Here is an 18604-nt window from a genome sequence, read left to right as displayed (position 1 = left end):
CACACCCATAAACTCTTGAGCACTGTTTTGGAATGTGTTTCTGTTTGATTTTTCAGATATGCAAAAGCTTTATTTTATGATAACTACCCCCCCCCCCCATGATGGGCTAGAAAGCGATAGCACAGCAGGTAGGGCATCAGGTAGGGTGTTTGTCCTGAACGGGGCCCACCAGGGTTCAGTTCCTCCGCCCCCTCAGAGAGCCCGGCAAGCTACTGAGAGTATCTCGCCTGCTCAGCAAAGCCTTTCAAACTACCCATGACGTATTCAATATGCCAAACACAGTAACAAGAAGTCTCACAATGGGCCCGCTCGAGCAAATCGATGAACAAAGGGAGGACAGTGGACAGTGACCCTCCCCCCTCCCCCCAAGAATGTCATTATGAACTGTGAATAATTTGTTCCTTTAAAGGGGCGGGGAGGCTGCTGGAAAGCAGTCCTGTCTTTTTTTTTTTTTACTTTCCTTGAGTTATTTATTAAATTATATATTTCTATTTTGTAGGTTTCAAAATGATATGCAAATATAAATTGTTTCAGCATTCTTTTTCTATAATTCATGTGCCAGTATCATTTTTCCTTATTTTCTTTTTTTTTAAGTAAATGAGTGAAATTTATTTATTAATGTTTCTTCCACTTATTGACATAAAATTTCAAACTTAATTACATACACTCATAAGTGCAGGAAAACACCCAGTTGTTGACGGTGGTTTTTCTTTTCTTTTTTCTTTCCTTTTTTTTAGATTAAAAGTTTTGTTGGTTTGGTTTTGTGCCGCACCAGGCTGTGCTCAGGGCTTCCTCTTGGCTCTGCACTCAGGGATCACTTCTGGTGGGCCCCAGGGATCATATGGAATGCCAGGACAGAACCTAGGTCGGCTGTGTGAAAGGCAAACATCCTATCTCTGTATCACCATCCCAGCCCCTCTGTTTTGTTGCTGTTCAGTTTCTAGGGACACACACTTCTCAGTACTCAGAGATCATTCCTAGCAGGATTTGGGGAACCATATGTGGTGCCGGGAATCAAGCTCACGTTAGCTGTGTGCAAAGTAAGTGCCCTATCCACTGTTCTCTCTCCAGTCCTGCAAAATAGAAAATAGCTTTCACTGAAAGAAACTTAGAGGGAGAGATGTAAGGAAAGAGAAAAAGAGGAATATGTTTTTGGGAGAGAACTTGGGCTTCTTCAGAGTCTACTGGTTTCTTAAAAAGCTTGATTTCTGTTTTCTATCTCTGCATTTCACATGTCTCCAAGTCACCTTTTTTCTCAATAAAGGCAGTCAGAGAATAAATTAAAGTCAGACTAATAGCAACAGCAGTCTGTGAGGTAGATCTTTTTTTTATACAAGTTACATAGCACAGCGGTAGGGCGTTCGCCTTACACGCGGCCAACATGGCCGACCCGAGTTCGATTCCTCCGCCCCTCTCGGAGAGCCCGGCAAGCTACCGAGAGTATTCGATATGCCAGACACAGTAACAACAAAGTCTCCAATGGAGACGTTACTGGGCCCGCTCGAGCAAATCGACGATCAACGGGAGGGCCTTTACCTTTACCTTACATTTTAAGGCCAAATTTGTGAGTTTTAGATCATCTCTAGCATGTTATTTTATTTCCGATTATCTCATAATTTTAACTGCATTTAGTTTTACTAGATCCTTTGTTCTAAAAGGTGGGCTGCTCTCATAGTAAGCATTTATAAGAGGCCAACTGATAGGGGCTACCATGATTCTTGTTTAGTTATAGGCTAGTGTTGTCTTTAGTTTTGAAAATCTACAGGAGTGGAGGGGGTTTGTTTTTTATTGTTTTTAATTTACCTTAGTTAACATAGTACAGTAGTGTTGGCATTCATTTGTTATACATGGTTACTGTACCCACCTCTCCCAAATGCCCAAGACCCTCCATCACTTTCCCTATGTCAACTCTAATCCAATCTTCATTCCCCCCCCAACCCATTTTGGGTTTTTTTGTTTTCGTTTTGGGATGTATGAATATAGGATATGTATTTGTGTGTTTGGTGTGTGTCCAGAATTTCATAAGCTCTTGAGGTTTAACTCCTTGATTTTAAGCAGAATTTTAATTTAACACTTAACAGTGAGAATTTCCTTTCAAAATTTGTCAGTTATTTTTGTCTGCTGAAAATTTACAGAAATGCTAAAGAAGGTTGCTGAGAACACAAAAAAAAAACAGGAACCAGGGAATTGTACTGTCCAGTAGCTTCACACTCTAGTGATACCAGCTTATATAACTGCTGAGAAACTGCCTTAGAGCCTCAGATCAATGCAGATAATTGTGTTAGTTGGCCTGTTAAAAACACGCCAAAATTTTATCCTTCTGTTAGTTTTTAGTACTATTTTTTTTAAAGTACTATTACTCTAAATATGTGCTTAAGGCAGGTTGCAGAACAAATGTATTTTTCCCCCTCCACATGTCACAGTTTCAGGCCAACCTCTCAGATCACACATCTTATCTTGGTTGGACATAAAGATATTTCCTGAGGCCTTTGCTTAAATAACTCCCATCTTTTAAACTCATGCAGCTCCTGCAAGAACAGTCTCAGTAGAGTGGTGGGATGGAAACCAGATTGTGCTGTGTTGAGGAGTGTGTGGGAGTTTAGGAAGTAGGGTTAGTGCACATACAAGGCCCTTTCAAGAAACTTGGTGTTGAGGAGGAGGAGAGCTAGAAGGGCACACACAGGGAGAGGTTCTGTTTTGCCCTGATTTCTTTGAGGGAGGAAGGCTTGAATGTTTCAAGAGTCCTGAGATAGCATCTGCAGTTGTGGAGATTCAGAGTGCCCTCTGAGAGAGCAATTGAGAAAGAAAACAGAAGGCATAGTTATCTTTAGACAATATTGTGGAGGGGAAGAAGTCATGCTAGTTTCTACTTTTTAGATTATATTTTCTTTACAAAGTTTCAACAAGGGGCTGGAGAGGGAGTACTGTGGTTAGGGCACTGGCCTTGCACTTGGCTGGTCTGGATTGGGTCCCTGCCACAACATATGGTTCCACAGCCCCACCAGATGTGACTCAAAACACTAAAAACATGTATCTACAAAAACAGTTTTAAGGCTATTAGAGTGGAAAATTAGAATATGTAACTTATCCTGCACCTATATGATAATGGCAGACAGTTCTAGGGAGAAAATTGTTTCCCAGTGTTAATGAGTTTATCCTCTTTGCCACTTCTATTTTGTTGCCTTTGTTATCAATAGACTGTTTAATCAACTTCAGCTGAAGCATTTTGGGGGGGAAATAGCTAGTAAGTATTCTTTGTAAGTTGACTAAAGGGTCAGAAATAAAATAATTTCTCTTCTGGGGGTTTGGGCACTGGTGGAGGGATGGGTATTTGATCATTGTATAATTGAAACCCAAGCACAAAAATTTGTAAGTCTACAAACTGTACCTCATGGTGTTTCACTAATAAAAATTAAATTTAAAAGAAGACAAAAAAGGTAGCAGGATTTTTTGTTTTGTTTTTGTGATCCACTAAATGGATTGTAAACTTGCTAGTATAGTTTGTACTATTTAAGTCAGTAACCCAACGTCAAGTCATTTTGTCTGTTCCTCTTCCTTCCTGCTTCTATTCCTGCCACATTCCTGCTTGTGTTCTCCACTCCCATCACAACTCCTGTAAAAAATTTATAGTGAAGGATCCTAGGTAAAGCTAGGTTGTATAATCTATTGTGTTTTTCTGACTTCGAACAAAAAAAGTTGGTGGACTCATTGATATTGATTAGTTGATGCCCTGTAAAGGGTGGGAGTTTCTTTCTGGTGAGTTTTTAGCATGTCTAGAAGGAATTCAATGTTTGATTCTGGGAAGTACTTAAAGGACTTCTGAGAGACCCACCAACACCACCAGTGTGATCCCAAGGACTTTTTAAAGATAGGTAATACTTTGTCAGCTGAGGGAGGGTAGATGGGTGGTCAAAGATTAATGATTTCTTAGAGCAGAGGTTCCCAAATTTATTTTGCTTACAGCCTCCCTTTTGGGGGGGAAATAATTCTCACCTCCCCCTCTCCCCATCTTCTTTCTTTAAACAGATAAACAGAAAGCATCCTCAGTTGCTCCCCCAGGCTACTACCCACCCAGCTGGTTGGTTCTTGAGCCTCCCTTCCCACCCCTCTCCCCCACCCTGGGGCAGTATCACCCACTTTGAGGAGCTTGTGTTTTAAAGGACTATGTGGAGTCTTTTCCATCCTGACCAGACACATTTTTTTTCAGAAGCCTTTCTTCTTGGTGTCTTTTCTGTAACCATAGAATATACAGCCAGTTTATTTCAAAGTAATGAGAACTTCTGGGTTACATTTTCTTGTTCTACTTTAAAGCTTCCATCTTTAACAGGCCAGTGACTGGGCCCTTGAATTTGTTCAGAGTTCTCTGACCTTCAGCCTTTGGAATTCACATTTTCTAGGAATTACTTACAGAAATTATCAGTAAAGCTAACTTCTTGGGTTTTTTGGATGTGGGTTAGTCATATTTTTATTAGCTAACTTATTGTTCAGTGACCTTTCAAAGTAGATGCTGAGTCTTGAGATGGTTTGTACCAGTTAAGGAAATTGTATTAAGAGCCGCAGACTTAGTAAAAATTAAAATAGTCGACGATAGTTGATAAGAGTGTGCCAGGTATTAAATGTTTTCTGGAATCTGACAACAGCCTTCAGAGTTAGGGACTGCTGACCTCTTTTGATAAAATAGAAACTGAAACTCAAAGAGGGAAAACTAGTAGGGAAATGGGAGCACTGGAATTTGAAACTGGAATCTCTCAGCTCCAAGTTCAAGATATTTTCCCCTTGCCAAACTATTTTTGCAGAGCTGAGGATCAAATGTAGGCCTACTGCATGCAAAGCATGCACTTTATCACCACCCCACGCGCCTGGCCATAGTAACTCTGAGACACATGGTTTTAAATCCCAAATTTAGTCAATTGCTTTACTTTTTTTTCCCCCAAATTTTATTTTATTAAATCACTGTGAATTGCAAAGTTATTCATAGTTGGGTTTTGACACACAATGTTCCATCACCAATTCCATCACCAGGGTCAACTTCCCTCCACCAGTATCCCAGATTCCCTTTCCTACTCACTTGTCCCAGCCTAGACCCGCCCATTTTGACTGATCCCTTTCTAAATTTGGTTTAGTCAGTTGCTTTAAATCCTAAGGTTAGTCCCAAATTTGCTTATGTCAAGCAAAAATAAATTTAATAGAATTGTGTTTTTAAAGGCATGCTTATATTTCCAATTGCTTTTAATACAGCTGCTGTTTGAGTATGAGAAACATTTTTGATTGTTTAATTGTATGTACAACATGCATACAGTAAAATCTGTGGATCACAAGTATTAGCCACATGTGTCTGTGTAGCTACTATTCAGACCATAATAACATTTGGACGTGGAGATAGCACTGGGGATAGAGACACATATTTGGCATTTGCGAAACCCCAGTTTTATCTCTGGTGTTTCATGTGCCCCCTCCCCTGCACCTCTAGGTTTGGTCATGGTGGCCCCTGAGAATGCCAAGGAGACTCTGGTATTCCCTTGCACCAAAAGGTCCAATCAGCTTTTGTACCTTTGGCTCAAGCATTGAACCCTTCTGTCCCATTTGGCCCAGTATTGCTGTTAGAGGCCCTAGACTTCCTCCTTCTTGAAAGGCTTCCCTTCAATCCTTGCCCTCTCAAAAAAATACTATTAGTGGTAGTATTCAGCAGTCCTTATTTATACTGGCTTTGGCTTTTGACAACACTCAATATCCTGTGGGTAATCACTATTTTGAATTATACCATGGATGGGTTTTGCTGTTTTGAGTTTCATAGGAATCAAATCATACAATACATGTTTTGTGTTTTTCCAACTCCCATGACACATCTTATCCATAGTGTTACATGTACTAAGGATTCATTTTATTTTTATATATTCCATTGTATGTACAGTGATCCATTTTAACTATTTTTCTGTTAATAATTCGGTCAAGAGTAAGGTTGGCATGAACAGTTTTGCTAAAATGAGCATGTACCCACTGTATGGTGTATATGTACCTGGTACAGTACTGCCAGCTGGTTTTCTAAATGTGTATATACCAAGTTTACACTTCAGTCTTTGAAGTATGAGAGTAACAGTTGCTCCACACTTTGGCCATTAATGACTATAGTTTAAATTTTTTTAATTTCATCCTTTCTGGTGGATGTGGAGTAGTATCATTGTGGTCTTAATGTGCATTTCTCTGATGACTTTTCATATTTATTGGTCATTTAGATATCCCTTTTGTAAATTAATTTTAAATATATGTGTGTATATTTTAATTGTGGACTGGAGTGATAGCACAGCGGGTAGGACATTTGCCTTGCACTCGGCTGACCTGGCCGACCCAGGTTTGATTCCTTCGCCCCTCTTGGAGAGCCTGGCAAGCTACCAAAAGTATCTCGCCCGCATGCGTGGCAAGCTACCCATGATGTGTTCGATATGCCAAAACACAGTAACAAGTCTCACTATGGAGATGTTACTGGGCCCGCTCGAGCAAATCGATGAACAACAGGAGGACAGTGCTACAGTGCAGTGCTATTTTAATTGTTGAGGTAACATGGTTGTAATTTTAATTTTTTATTCATATACAAGTTTCTGCACTTTTATCTATACTAGGATGCCAAAAACACGCGACCACTCTCTTTGTGTCACTTCCAGTCTTCCTCCTTTAGCACTTCCCCCTGAAATATTGGTTAAAACATTCAGACTGTTTTTAGTTGGGTTATCTTGCATTGATTTTTTTAGCAATTATTTACATATACAGGATTCTTAATTATTTGACAAGTTGCACACAGGACAGCAACCATCTCTCAGATGATGACTGGCCTTTTCACCTTCATTAGGGTGTTCTTTTGATGAACAAGACTTTTTCACCTTAATAAGTTGAATATACCAGTTATTTTCTTTGGTAGTAATTGTCTGTCTAGTTAAAACATTTTACCTTTTCTAAGGTTATTAAAATAGTCTTATAGTGTTTTCTTGAATGTCAACTGTTTTGCCTTTCATGTTTAGGCTTGCTCTGTGTCTACAGTTTTGTTGTTGCTGTTGTTGGGGAGAATCAAAGATTGTTTTTTCCTCCTATATGGATATCCATTTTATCTAATTGCCATTTACTGAAAAGACCGCTTCCTCCACCATGTTACGCTGTTTGAAAAGACCATTTCCTCCACTACATTTCATTGGTATCATTGTTACCACATAACTATATGATTTTAAATTAAATGTTGACATTCAAGTTAGAAATCAGATGTCAAGATTTGGTCTTATCACTCCGGGGCTTCAGTGTATCATGGGTTGGGTGCTTGCCTTGCACATGGCTCACTTAGGTTTGAATTCTGGCACCACATACAGTATCCCGAGCACTGCCAGGAGTGAACCCTGAATACAAAAAGAGCCTGTAAGGAATAAGCCCTGAGCACCTCTGAGTGTCGCTCGAAAACCTAAATAGAGTTAGAGATTCATACTAAATGATCTATGATCCACATTCTTTATATGCCATGTCACCCTGGTTATTGGACTTAGGACTCTGCTACTGATTACTGTTGTATTTTTAGATTGTTCTCCTAATCCCTCTATAAAGGACTTTTAAAATCAGAATTCTCAAATCCCAGACTTCGATTTTCATGGCTATTAGCCCTGAAGGTGATCTATATTGACATTGTGTGTTACCCTCCACTTCCATCCATGAAGCAGCAAATTATGTGATTTTTGTCCTTTCTTGTCTTTTTTTTTTTTTTTTTGGTCTTTTTTTTTACGTAGTATTTCATTGTGTAGAGACCTCAGTCCCGGGACCCACATGCCTGGGTTCCTCTGCCAGTTCTTTCATCATGAGGCCCGTCCGGACGTGTGGAGAGTGGTCCCAGCATGGCCGTGGCTGGCTCCGGAGGTCCTCAGCTGCTGGGGCTTTGCTCGGTTCGGGGGGGGGGGGTGAGGAGGGGAGAAGGGAGAAACTCAACCCTCCCCCCCTCGAAGGGGCCCCGGTGAGGACAGCCAGGCGCGGGGGCAGGAGGCGGAGGTCTCCAAGCCTACTCAGATTGGGACTGGGCCTTCTCCACCCACACCCCCCATCTTCCAGTAGGTAGGCGTCACACCCATCAACTCCCGACAGTGCCAGGTTGGTCCCATCAACGACCAAGACGCAGAGACTATAAAACCTAGCTCCTGGAAGCGCGCGGCCGCATTTGCGGCTGCGTGACATCTTATTATCTTTCCTTTGGAGAACCTGGCAGGCTACAAAAAGTATCCTGCCCGCACGACAGTCTGGCAAACTTACCGTGTCGTACTCAATATGCCAAATACCAGTATCAATGATGGGTCTCATCCTCCTAATCCTGAAAGAGCATTGAAATGGCTCTTATAAAATCTCAGGGCTAGGTAGAAGGAGACGTTACTGGTGCCTGCTCGAGACAGTCGACGAACAACAGGATAATCGTGATCGTGATTTCATTGTGTGGAATATTATGATCAGTCATCTGTAGTTGGACATTTGGGTTGTTTTCATATCTTAACTATTGTACTAAGTGTTTGGTGAACATGGGTTTGCATATGTCCTTTCAAATTAATGTTTTGGTGTTTGGGGATGGATGCCAAGAAGTAGTATCACTATTCCATCATATATATACTTTTTATATGTTTATTGTATGCCAATCTTGGTACTCAAGGCTTACTTCTGGATCAGCACTCAGGGAACTCTCCTTGTCGTGCTCAGAGGGCCATATGGGGTGCCAGGGGTTGAACCGAGGGCAGCTGCATGTAAGGAAGGCAAATGGCGAACACTACCCACTCCAGCCCCTCCATTTAGATTTTTAAGGCAAGCCTTGAGTCCCCGGTGTACTTGAAACAAACTTTCTGAGAGCATGAGAGCACTTCTCAGAGAGATTTTTTTTTCTGGAACTCCTCAGTTTGAATACTATCAAAGGCTTTATAAACACACTAGAAGAGGCTTTTCTTCCTTCTTTTTTAAGTTGATTTTCATTAGTTTACCATATAATGGGTTTTGGAGGATGTAGCTGAGCACCTCTGTTCATCCAGGATTCATCTCTCTCATCACCAGAGATCCAGCACCTTCTTACCACCAAAAATACCACTCTCTCTAGTCCTCCAGCCCATTCCCTTTCTGTTCCATAACCATTGTAGTTTTTATGAAGTTTGGGTTACTTTGTTGTTTGTTGCCAGTTAAGTTGCTTTGGTTCACATAAGAGCGAAGCTGTCTGGTTGTCTTTTTACTTCCTTATTTTGAACAGTGCAGTGACCTCAGTTCCATTCATTTTATCCCAAATGGCACAATTTAATCTTTTTGATGGTTGAATAGTATTCCACTGAGTATATATGTGTTATCGTGTGTGTGTGTGTGTGTGTGTGTGTGTGTGTGTGTATCACAGCTTCTTTACAGTTATCCGTCAAGGGGCATTTATGTCATTTCTTCTTCTAGCTATTGTGAATATTGCTGTATGAAATTGAGAGACCGACAGTCTTTCCAAATTAGTCTTTTTATATTCTTGGGATATAGGTCTTGAAGTGGTATCACTAATATAGAGTATTTTGATTTTTTTTGTTTGTTTTTTGCTTTTTGGGTCACACCTGGTGATGCAAAGGGGTTAGGTTACTCCTGGCTCATGCACTCAGAAATTACTCCTGGAGGTGCTCAGGGGACCATATCAGACGCTGGGAATCGAACATGGGTTGGTTGCGTGCAAGGCAAACACCCTAACCGCTGTGCTATCACTCCAGCCCCTGATTTTTATTTTTTAAAAACCTCTTCATAGAGTTTTCCATAGAGGGTGCCCCAATTTACATTCCCACTAACTGTGTAACAGTGGACTTTTTCTCCATAACCTCACCAACACTTGCTTCCAATCTTTTTAATAAGCTGTTCTTATCAGTGTGAAGTGATAGCTAGAAGAAAAATAGATGCTTCCAGTTTGTTGTGTATGTAAAGTAATCTTTACATAGGAGAAAAGTGACTTATAATATCTAAAACAGCACTGTAAATCTGCATTGCTTTTAAATGGCTTTGGATAATTTTACCTTATTTTATGTGTCCTTCAAAATATGTTTTTGTTTTCTTTTTCACAGATATAAATTAATTATCTGAAAGCAACTAAACAATGGAGCCAGACATTATTCGAATGTACTCTTCATCCCCACCACCACTGGACAATGGAGCTGAGGATGACGATGACGATGAATTTGGGGAATTTGGTGGGTTTTCCGAAGTTAGCCCTGCTGGTGTAGGGTTTGTTGATTTTGATACACCAGATTATACTCGTCCCAAGGAAGAGTTTGTACCTTCAAACCATTTTATGCCAATTCATGATTTTTCAGAAAATGTTGATAGCCTTACAAGCTTGAAAACCATTAAAAATGGTAATGACAAGGACATCACTGCTGAACTTTCTTCTCCTGTGAAAGAGTCTGATGTTTTACTTTCTACCACCAGCAAAGAAATAATTTCATCTGGTACTTTAGAATCCTCCAGTGATGGCAAAGCAAGCCCAGGAGATTTAAGTAAAGTAGTGGAGCAGAGACTGAATGTTGGAACACCTGAAAGTTTCTCTCCAGGAGATTTTAGAACTGATATAAATGCCGTTAATCACAGCAAGCAGTTAGAAAGCTGCAATAGTGAAAAACCTCCTTGTCTGGAGATTCTGACAAATGGGTTTGCAGCATTGGAAACTGTAAATCCTCAGGGAAAAGATGATCTGGACACTGAAGCTGATTCAAAAGGACAAAAGCCTCATATCACATGTAATGCTGAATATAAAGACTGTGCACCTAGCCCTGCTGAGGCATTTGCAGATTTTGCCACATTTTCCAAAAAAGAGAGGACACAAATAGAAGAAGTAGAATGTGCAATTTTAAATGATAAAGTTGCACTAACCATTCAGGAAAATAATAAGATTAACAGAGTCAGTGAACTGAGTTCTGTAAAAGAAGTGTCTTTGGGTAGAAGTCATGACAGTAAAGGAGACACTGATGGCGAAGAGCAGGTTTGTGTTTCAGAAATAAGCATAGTGAATGACAGAGGTTTCAGTACTGAAAAGCAAGACCTTCCCACATCTCAGCAGGAAGAAATTTTAAATTCAACTGTTCTGTCAAAGACTTGGAGTTTGGTAGATTCAGCTGATAACTCAGAAGCCAGTAGGAGTGGACAATGTAAAACTGAGAAAAAACTTGCTTTGTTTACTTCTAAATGTTCTGACCTATGCATAGATTCTGTTCAAACTTCTAATGCTGCTGATGAAGTTGGTTCTTCCAAAGATGACAGTAGAAAGTTTACGAATTCCCAAAACCCCAATGTTGATCTCACAGAAGATGATGTTCTGGGTAATTCTGTAAGTGTAAAAAACGGTGATAGAAGTAACAACCTTGTCATTTGCAGTGATCCCACAGAGGATGATTTTGGTGACTTTGGCACAGCCAGTGGTACAAATCCATCTTTTGTTACTGGTACTCAAGATTCAATGTGTAGTGTCAATTTTGAAAAGTCCTCAGAGCACTTTCCACATTCTCATGATCCAGGAGATGACTTTGGAGAATTTGGGGATACAAATTCTGTTTCTTGCCAAGAGGGAGTTGTCTTTACTGAGTCAGACCCAAATCAGACTTCTGATAGCTTTTCAGAGGGGTGTAAATTGGCAAGAAAGTCCACTGGAACAGACACTGAACCTGTTTCAAAACAAAAAACTGCTCAAGAATGTGAGTTTGGAGATTTTGATTCTGTGCCAAATATTCATGATGACTGTAGTGCTTTTCAAGACTCTGATGATTTTGCGGACTTCAGTTCAGCTGGTCCAAGCCAAGTTGGAGATTGGAATGCTTTTGAGGATGGACAGAAAGATAATTGCTCTTGGGCTGCTTTTGGAGACCAGCAGACTACTGAATCTCATCATCGTAAGGAAGCCTGGCAGTCACATAGGACAGATGAAAAGATTGATTCTCCATTAACCCCTAAAACTCACAGTGTACCTCTGGCAACTTCCAAAGGAGCAGTTGCTGGTGGCCATTTACAGGAATCAGCCACTTCAGTTCAGGTATTTACCAACTTTTTCTCTTTTGAATAATATATTACTTGCTATAGGAGTTTCTAATTCAGCTTTTCAAAAAATAATTGTAAGCTGGGTGTCTTTTAAAGGAGTCACTTTATGTACTTGTCTGATTTGTAATTTTTCACAACTCTAATAAATTTGACAGGCAATTCTGTTGTAATTATTAGTAAAATTTTTCTCAATTTACGTAAGAAGTCATTAATTTCCTAACTAATCCGGTGAATTTAGTTTTTTGCCTTTACAGTTTTTGTTTTGTTTTGTTGTGGAGGACTGTACTCTCAGTGCTCCAGGATTGATCCCGGCAGTACTTAGGGGGACCATGTCACGTCAGGGATAGAATCCAGGCCTCCCACATACAGTGCATGTGCTCTGAGCCCTTTAAGCTATCTCCCAAGTCTTACAGTGACTTTTAACATATTAATGGCATGTGTACCCCAGTGGCTTACAGGTAAATGTGGGTTAGCACACATTGCATCACTGGTGTCAACATGTTAAAATTTAGTAGAATTTGAAACCTCAAACTATGCCAGTGGCTGTATAGGAGATTAAAGTGAAATTTAAAAAAAATAGAGAATTGTTATTCAGTGAACACAGAAGTCCATATCACAATAAAAAATTCTGAGTTTTCAGGACACCCACCTCCATCCGCCCAAAAAAACCCACAACAAATTTGAACCCTTAATTTTATAGCTACTAAAGGACCTCGTGTGGGTGTGTGAGGTAGATTAAGGTTTAGAACTACAAAAAGAAACAGTACTAGATTGATTTACTTGAGGTTGTGTTTATTTGCTTGTAATTTCTTACAAATGAATATTTATGCTTAATTTTCTAGGGAATAGGTGTGTCAGGGAGAATATTCTTACCCGCACTTCCTATGCTTCACCTTATCTGATTGAGACTTTTCCTGAAAAAAAGAGTATTTGATATTTTTTGAGGGGTGGGCCACACACATCAGTGCTCAGAGCTTGCTCCTGGCTCTGTGATTATAGATCATATGTGTCAGGAATCAACCCAAGCCGTTGAGAGACCATATGGGTTGCCAGGGATTGAACCCAGGTTAGCCATCTGCGAGGCAAGCACCCTACCTGCTGTACTATCAGTCTAGCCCAATTCATTTAGATTTATTTAGCCCCCAAAGATCCATAGCTTAATATCCATTTTGCTGAATTTAACCTTTTCTCGGCCAAGAGTTAGTGGGAGAGAGCTCTCCCTCTGTTGAAAATCAATTTTATATTGACAACTGATAACTTGTATTAGTAACACTGGGTCCACTTTTTTAATTAAAACCAGAATCTATAAATTCTTTTCCTCCAGTGATCCAAGCAAACCATTTGCAACTGAAATTATTTCCAAAGTCTTTTAATTGACAAGGTTATCTGTCATTTCTTTGATGCCTTTGATACATACATTAAAATATTAAAGAAATTATGGTGTTAGTATGCACAGCTTTTCATTAGACTTTGAGCATTTGAAGATTTTAAATTTACTAATTCACTTATTACATGGGTAGGTTAATGTGTGTTATCCTGTAGTTTGTTATTCAGGACAAATCTTGCAATTTCTTTGTTTTGGCCTTGGGACCACACCCAGTGGTGCACAGGGACAACTCTTGGCTCTGTACTTAGGGGGTTGCTCCCAAAATTGTTCAGGGAACCTTAAAGTGCCAGAAATAAACCACTTGCCTCCAGTGAACAAAGCATGCACACAAACCCTTGAGTTATTTTCCTGGCCCAAATTTGCAATTTTAAACAAAAATGATTTTATTTGAGGGGGGGTGTTGTGGGTGTGATTTGGGGCCACACCTGGCAGTGCTCAGGATTTACTCCCAACTTTACACTTGGGGATTACTTCCGGTGTGGTGGCCTCAGGACCATATGTGGTATTAGGGACCAAACCCGAGTTGGCTGCTGATAAGGCAATGCTTTACCCACTGTATTATTTCTCTGGCACCAGCAAAATGGTTTAAACCATTATAAACTAATACATAATCCAAAGTGAAGACTTTTTTTTTTTTCTTTTTCGGCCATACTCGGCAATGCTCAGTGGTTACTCCTGGCTCTGCACTCAAGAATTACTCCTGCTGGTGCTAAGGGTACCATATGGGATGCAGGGGATCAAACTCAGGTCAGCCGCATGCAAGGCAATGCCCTACCCATTGTACTATCAATCCAGACCCAAAGCGAAGACTTCCAATTTTAATCTAATTCTTTTTTTATTTAGGTTTTTTTTTTTTCTTTTTGGGTCACACCCAGCAATGCTTAGGAGTTACTCCTGTCTCTGCACTCAGGAATTACTCCTGGCAGTGCTCGGGGAACCATATGGGATGCTGGGAATCGAACCCGTGTTGACTGTGTGCAAGGCAAACGCCCCACCCGCCATGCTATCGCTCCAGCCTCCTCCATATTTAGTTTTACTAGATTGCAGGGTGACACTAGTATTGAATAATTTTTAATTTATAGCTTTTAGCATTAACAGGTAACTTTTTAAAAGTGTAACCACTTGAGAAAGTAATATTTTGCACTAATGTTGTGAAGTAATAATTTGAAGATATTTGTGTATAATTTTGACAGCTGTATAGAGAAGGTAATAAAGACTGTAGGTTTTATGGAATTTTTCAGATCTAAGTTTTAGCTTTAACTGAGTCTCTTAAGCTGTATGGTCTGTTTCTGTTTCGGGAGCACACCTGACTGTGCTCAGAGCTTATTCCTGGCTCTGCTCAGGGATCACCTTTGGCAGTGTTTTGGAACCATATGCAATTGCCAATGATCAGCAGAATTGGCTGTGGGCAAAGCTAGTGCCTTAACTACTGATCTCTCTTTCTCTGACCCAAAGCTTTATGATTCTGTACAAGTTGCGTGTGTAAAACAGATATGATCAAAGATCAAAGGACCTTTGTAAAGGGAAAGTGACAATAGAATTTTTAATGAGTTTTTGAAAAATAAAAAATAAGAATTTTATTGTAAATTCTATTTTGAAAAAAAATTTAAAAAACTGCCATTGTTGCAAGATTTCCTAATATTTGTTTGGCTTAGCCTTGGGCTTTTTATTTTGTGAAATGGGTTGTGCAGAGTGAGGAGAATTTACTAGAATGGGCTAGAAGGAAAGAGTTCACATAGAGAAATAGGAAAGTTCTGCTGAATAAGTAACTGAATTGAAAAAAATTCATAATTTTGCTGCTATTGTAAAGAAGTCTCGTGGCCTGAATCTTCCTTTCCATATTCTACTGGAAAAACCTATTCCTATATAATATATAACCTCTTCCTCTTTAGATTACGTCTACTTTTATTAAAATATTTCTCTTAGTTGCTACCATGTTGGAAAACAGCACAGAAATTCTCACTAGTAAAACAGAAGGTATTTCTAATATCAAAATTTTAGTGATTCATCATTGTTTAATCATGCCTGGATGCAATAATTCTGACCTGAATCTTAGGGATTTTTTTATCCAAATTATGCTTTGACAGAATATTGTGAGAGTCATTAGAATTCAGAGCTCAATCTATTCAGTTAAATAAACATGGCTAAGAATTTCTGTTATATGAAGTCAGACCAATAATATAATTGTCCTTTCAAATTGGTTCTACTTGGGGAACCGCAGAGATAGTACAGAAGGCAGGGCACAGCTGGCCCACATCCTGTCATATTGTCCTGCGGGAGTGTGGTCCTTGATTAGAGCAAGAAGTCCTGTGCACTGCTGGGTTTTGCCCCCAAACCAAAACCAAACCAAAACAAATTTGTTCTGCTTTTTACTAGATCCATAACTTTTTAGAATTTTTCCTTTTCCCATCCTATCAAAATGACATTTTAATGTTTTAATAAATAATCTTCATTGGGTCGAGAAGCAGTTGTCTCAGCTTTTTTCTTTCATAATCTGTTATTTAGGTGGAGAAAAGTCAAGCAAGAGGAAATCTTTCAAACTTATAAAATCCTATTTCTTAGCTGTGAGTTCAAGTCTCAGTGTAAAAGCCACATACAAATATTTATTGACAGATGCTTTCTTTTTTCTAATGCCCCAGAGTTTAGCATTTTTCATTTTCTTTTACTATTCTTAAGCCTGCTGATTTTCCAAAAAGGGACCTTGATTGAATATCCCTTTTTTGTACTGGAGATGTCTTTTTCAGTATACAAGAAGGAAATAATGTTAAGCTTTGAGCTTTCATACAATTTTACTGCTCTCTATGTTGCTTTAAAAGTTAGATGACTGAAAAGGAAGTTATGTGACACTTTTTTATTTGAACATTTTCTAATTAAATGTATTATATACATTTGACTATTGGTAATGCTGCTTTGAAAATATTACTGGATGAGTGCTGGAGCGATAGCACAGCGGGTAGGGCGTTCGCCTTACAAGCGGCCAACATGGCCGACCCGAGTTCGATTCCTCCGCCCCTCTCGGAGAGCCCGGCAAGCTACCGAGAGTATTCGATATGCCAGACACAGTAACAACAAAGTCTCCAATGGAGACGTTACTGGGCCCGCTCGAGCAAAATTTTTATCACAAAGTGGGAAAAGTCTAATGCTTTGTCTTATGTTTTGAGATATTTATTTATTTGCTCAAAAAAGTTGGCATTTACAAACTTAAAGCTAACTAATAATATATTTTTCACTTCGTTTTGAGTACAATTTGTGCATACTTTTACTAAAAACAAATAAGCCACAAAATAATAAAATTAAGTAGTTCAAAGATAGACTTCCAATTAAAATATAAAAGCTGAGGAGGCTGGAGTGATAGCACAGCGGGTAGGGCGTTTACCTTGCACGTGGCCGACCCAGGTTCAATTCCCAGCATCCCATATGGTCCCGTGAGCACTGCCAGGAGTAATTCCTGAGTGCATGAGCCAGGAGTGACCCCTGTGCATCGCCAGGTGTGATCCAAAAAGCAAAATAAAATCAAATAAAATATATAAAAGCTGTGCCAGAACAAGAACTGAGTGTTTAAGTAAGGGATACACATGATAAACTTTCAGTATCTATATTGAAAACCACAATGCCCAAGGTGGGCGGGGGGAGCAGAGACAAAGAGAAGTTCTTGTGCCATAGAGACAGGCTATGGGATGAGAGGAGGAAAGATGGGAGGGAAATTGGGGACACTGGTCCTGGGAAATGTACACAGGTGGAGGCATAGATGTTGGAACACTGTATGACTGAAACCTAATCATGAACAGCTTTGTAAGTCTCACAGTGACTCAATTAAAAAATCGTTAACAAGTGAAAAAAAATTTAATTAAAAAATAAAATAAAGGTATGCCAGAGCGTTTGAACAGCAGATAGGGTGCTTGTCTTGCATACAGCCAACCCAGGTTCAGCCCCCAGCATTCCGTATAATCTCCTGAGCAATACCAGGAGTAATTCCTGAGTACAGAGCTGTGAGTAACCCTTGAGCATAACTGGGTGTGGTCCCCAAAAAAAAGTACATAAAATGCCTGGGGATGTAATACACAATTTGGTGACCATAGTTAATATATACAATATTGTGTATGTATGGTGATAGATGTTAACTAGATTTTTTTTTCCCCTTTTTGGGTCACACCTGGCAATGCATAGGGGTTATTCCTGACTTTACACTCAGGAATTACTCCTGGTGGTGCTCAGGGGACCATATGGGATGCTGGGAATTGAACTCCATTCGACTGCGTGCAAGGCAAATGCCCTACCCACTGTACTATCACTCCAGCCCCGTTGTTACCTAGACTTTCTATTGATTGTGTTAAACATTTGATCAGTGAACAAAAAAGGAGCTAGGAGCTAGTGGTGCGCTCTCTCTCTCTCTCTCTCTCTCTCTCTCTCTCTCTCTCTCTCTCCATCTTCTCTCTCTTTCCTCCCTCTTTCCCCATTGGAAACTGGGAATATGATTTTTGTCTCCCTAATAGCTATCAGTCATCCCCTGATACTCCTTGATAGAGAATTGGTTTTAGGACCCCCAGCCAGTACAACAAAATGTATTTGGTTGAATTTGCTCGAGCGGGCCCAGTAACGTCTCCATTGGAGACTTTGTTGTTACTGTGTCTGGCATATCGAATACTCTCGGTAGCTTGCCGGGCTCTCCGAGAGGGGCGGAGGAATCGAACTCGGGTCGGCCATGTTGGCCGCGTGTAAGGCGAATGCCCTACCCGCTGTGCTATCGCTCCAGCCCTTGGTTGAATTAATGAATACAAATGAGCCTAGGATATTCCTTCATTGTATGGTTAATTTTATTTATTATTTATTTTTTAGCATTACTAGGTCATGAAGTAATCAGGCATTTATTTGGTCAAGCATTCTTCTGGTGCCTTTGAGGGTGTTTCTAGATGAGATCAGCGTTTGAATTGGTTGAATTGAGTCAAGCAGCTTGCCTTCCCTAATATAAGTGAACATCGTCAAAAGAATTTGAGAGCGCTCATGAATTATAGCTCTAGTGACTTATCCTCTATAATCGAGTAAGCTAATTCCTTTTTAAGGTTTGGAGAGATAGTACAGGAGATAAGGTATTTGTCCTGCATGCAGTCAACTTACTTCATTCCCTGGTACCACATATACGCTGCCAGGGATCACTTCTGAGCACATAGACAGAAATAG

At 39.9% G+C, this 18604-nt stretch overlaps 1 protein-coding gene across 3 annotated transcripts in view; it reads left to right on the top strand.

Annotated features, from left to right (window-relative positions):
• AFTPH (aftiphilin) overlaps positions 1 to 18604 on the top strand; it is a 71838-nt gene that overhangs the window by 10129 nt on the left and 43105 nt on the right. For all 3 annotated transcript variants that reach the window (XM_056124878.1, XM_056124877.1, XM_056124876.1), the window contains exon 2: positions 10077 to 12034. In XM_056124878.1, coding sequence (XP_055980853.1) covers positions 10109 to 12034 — 1926 coding nt within the window. In that variant the 5' untranslated portion in view covers positions 10077 to 10108. The remainder of the gene's footprint in view (positions 1 to 10076; positions 12035 to 18604) is intronic.

The sequence above is a fragment of the Sorex fumeus genome, unplaced genomic scaffold, assembly GCF_029834395.1.
Source record: "Sorex fumeus unplaced genomic scaffold, SorFum_2.1 ptg000006l, whole genome shotgun sequence".
Taxonomy (NCBI): domain Eukaryota; kingdom Metazoa; phylum Chordata; class Mammalia; order Eulipotyphla; family Soricidae; genus Sorex; species Sorex fumeus.
Note: the sequence above shows the minus strand (reverse complement) of the source record. Positions and strands in the feature narration are given on the sequence as shown.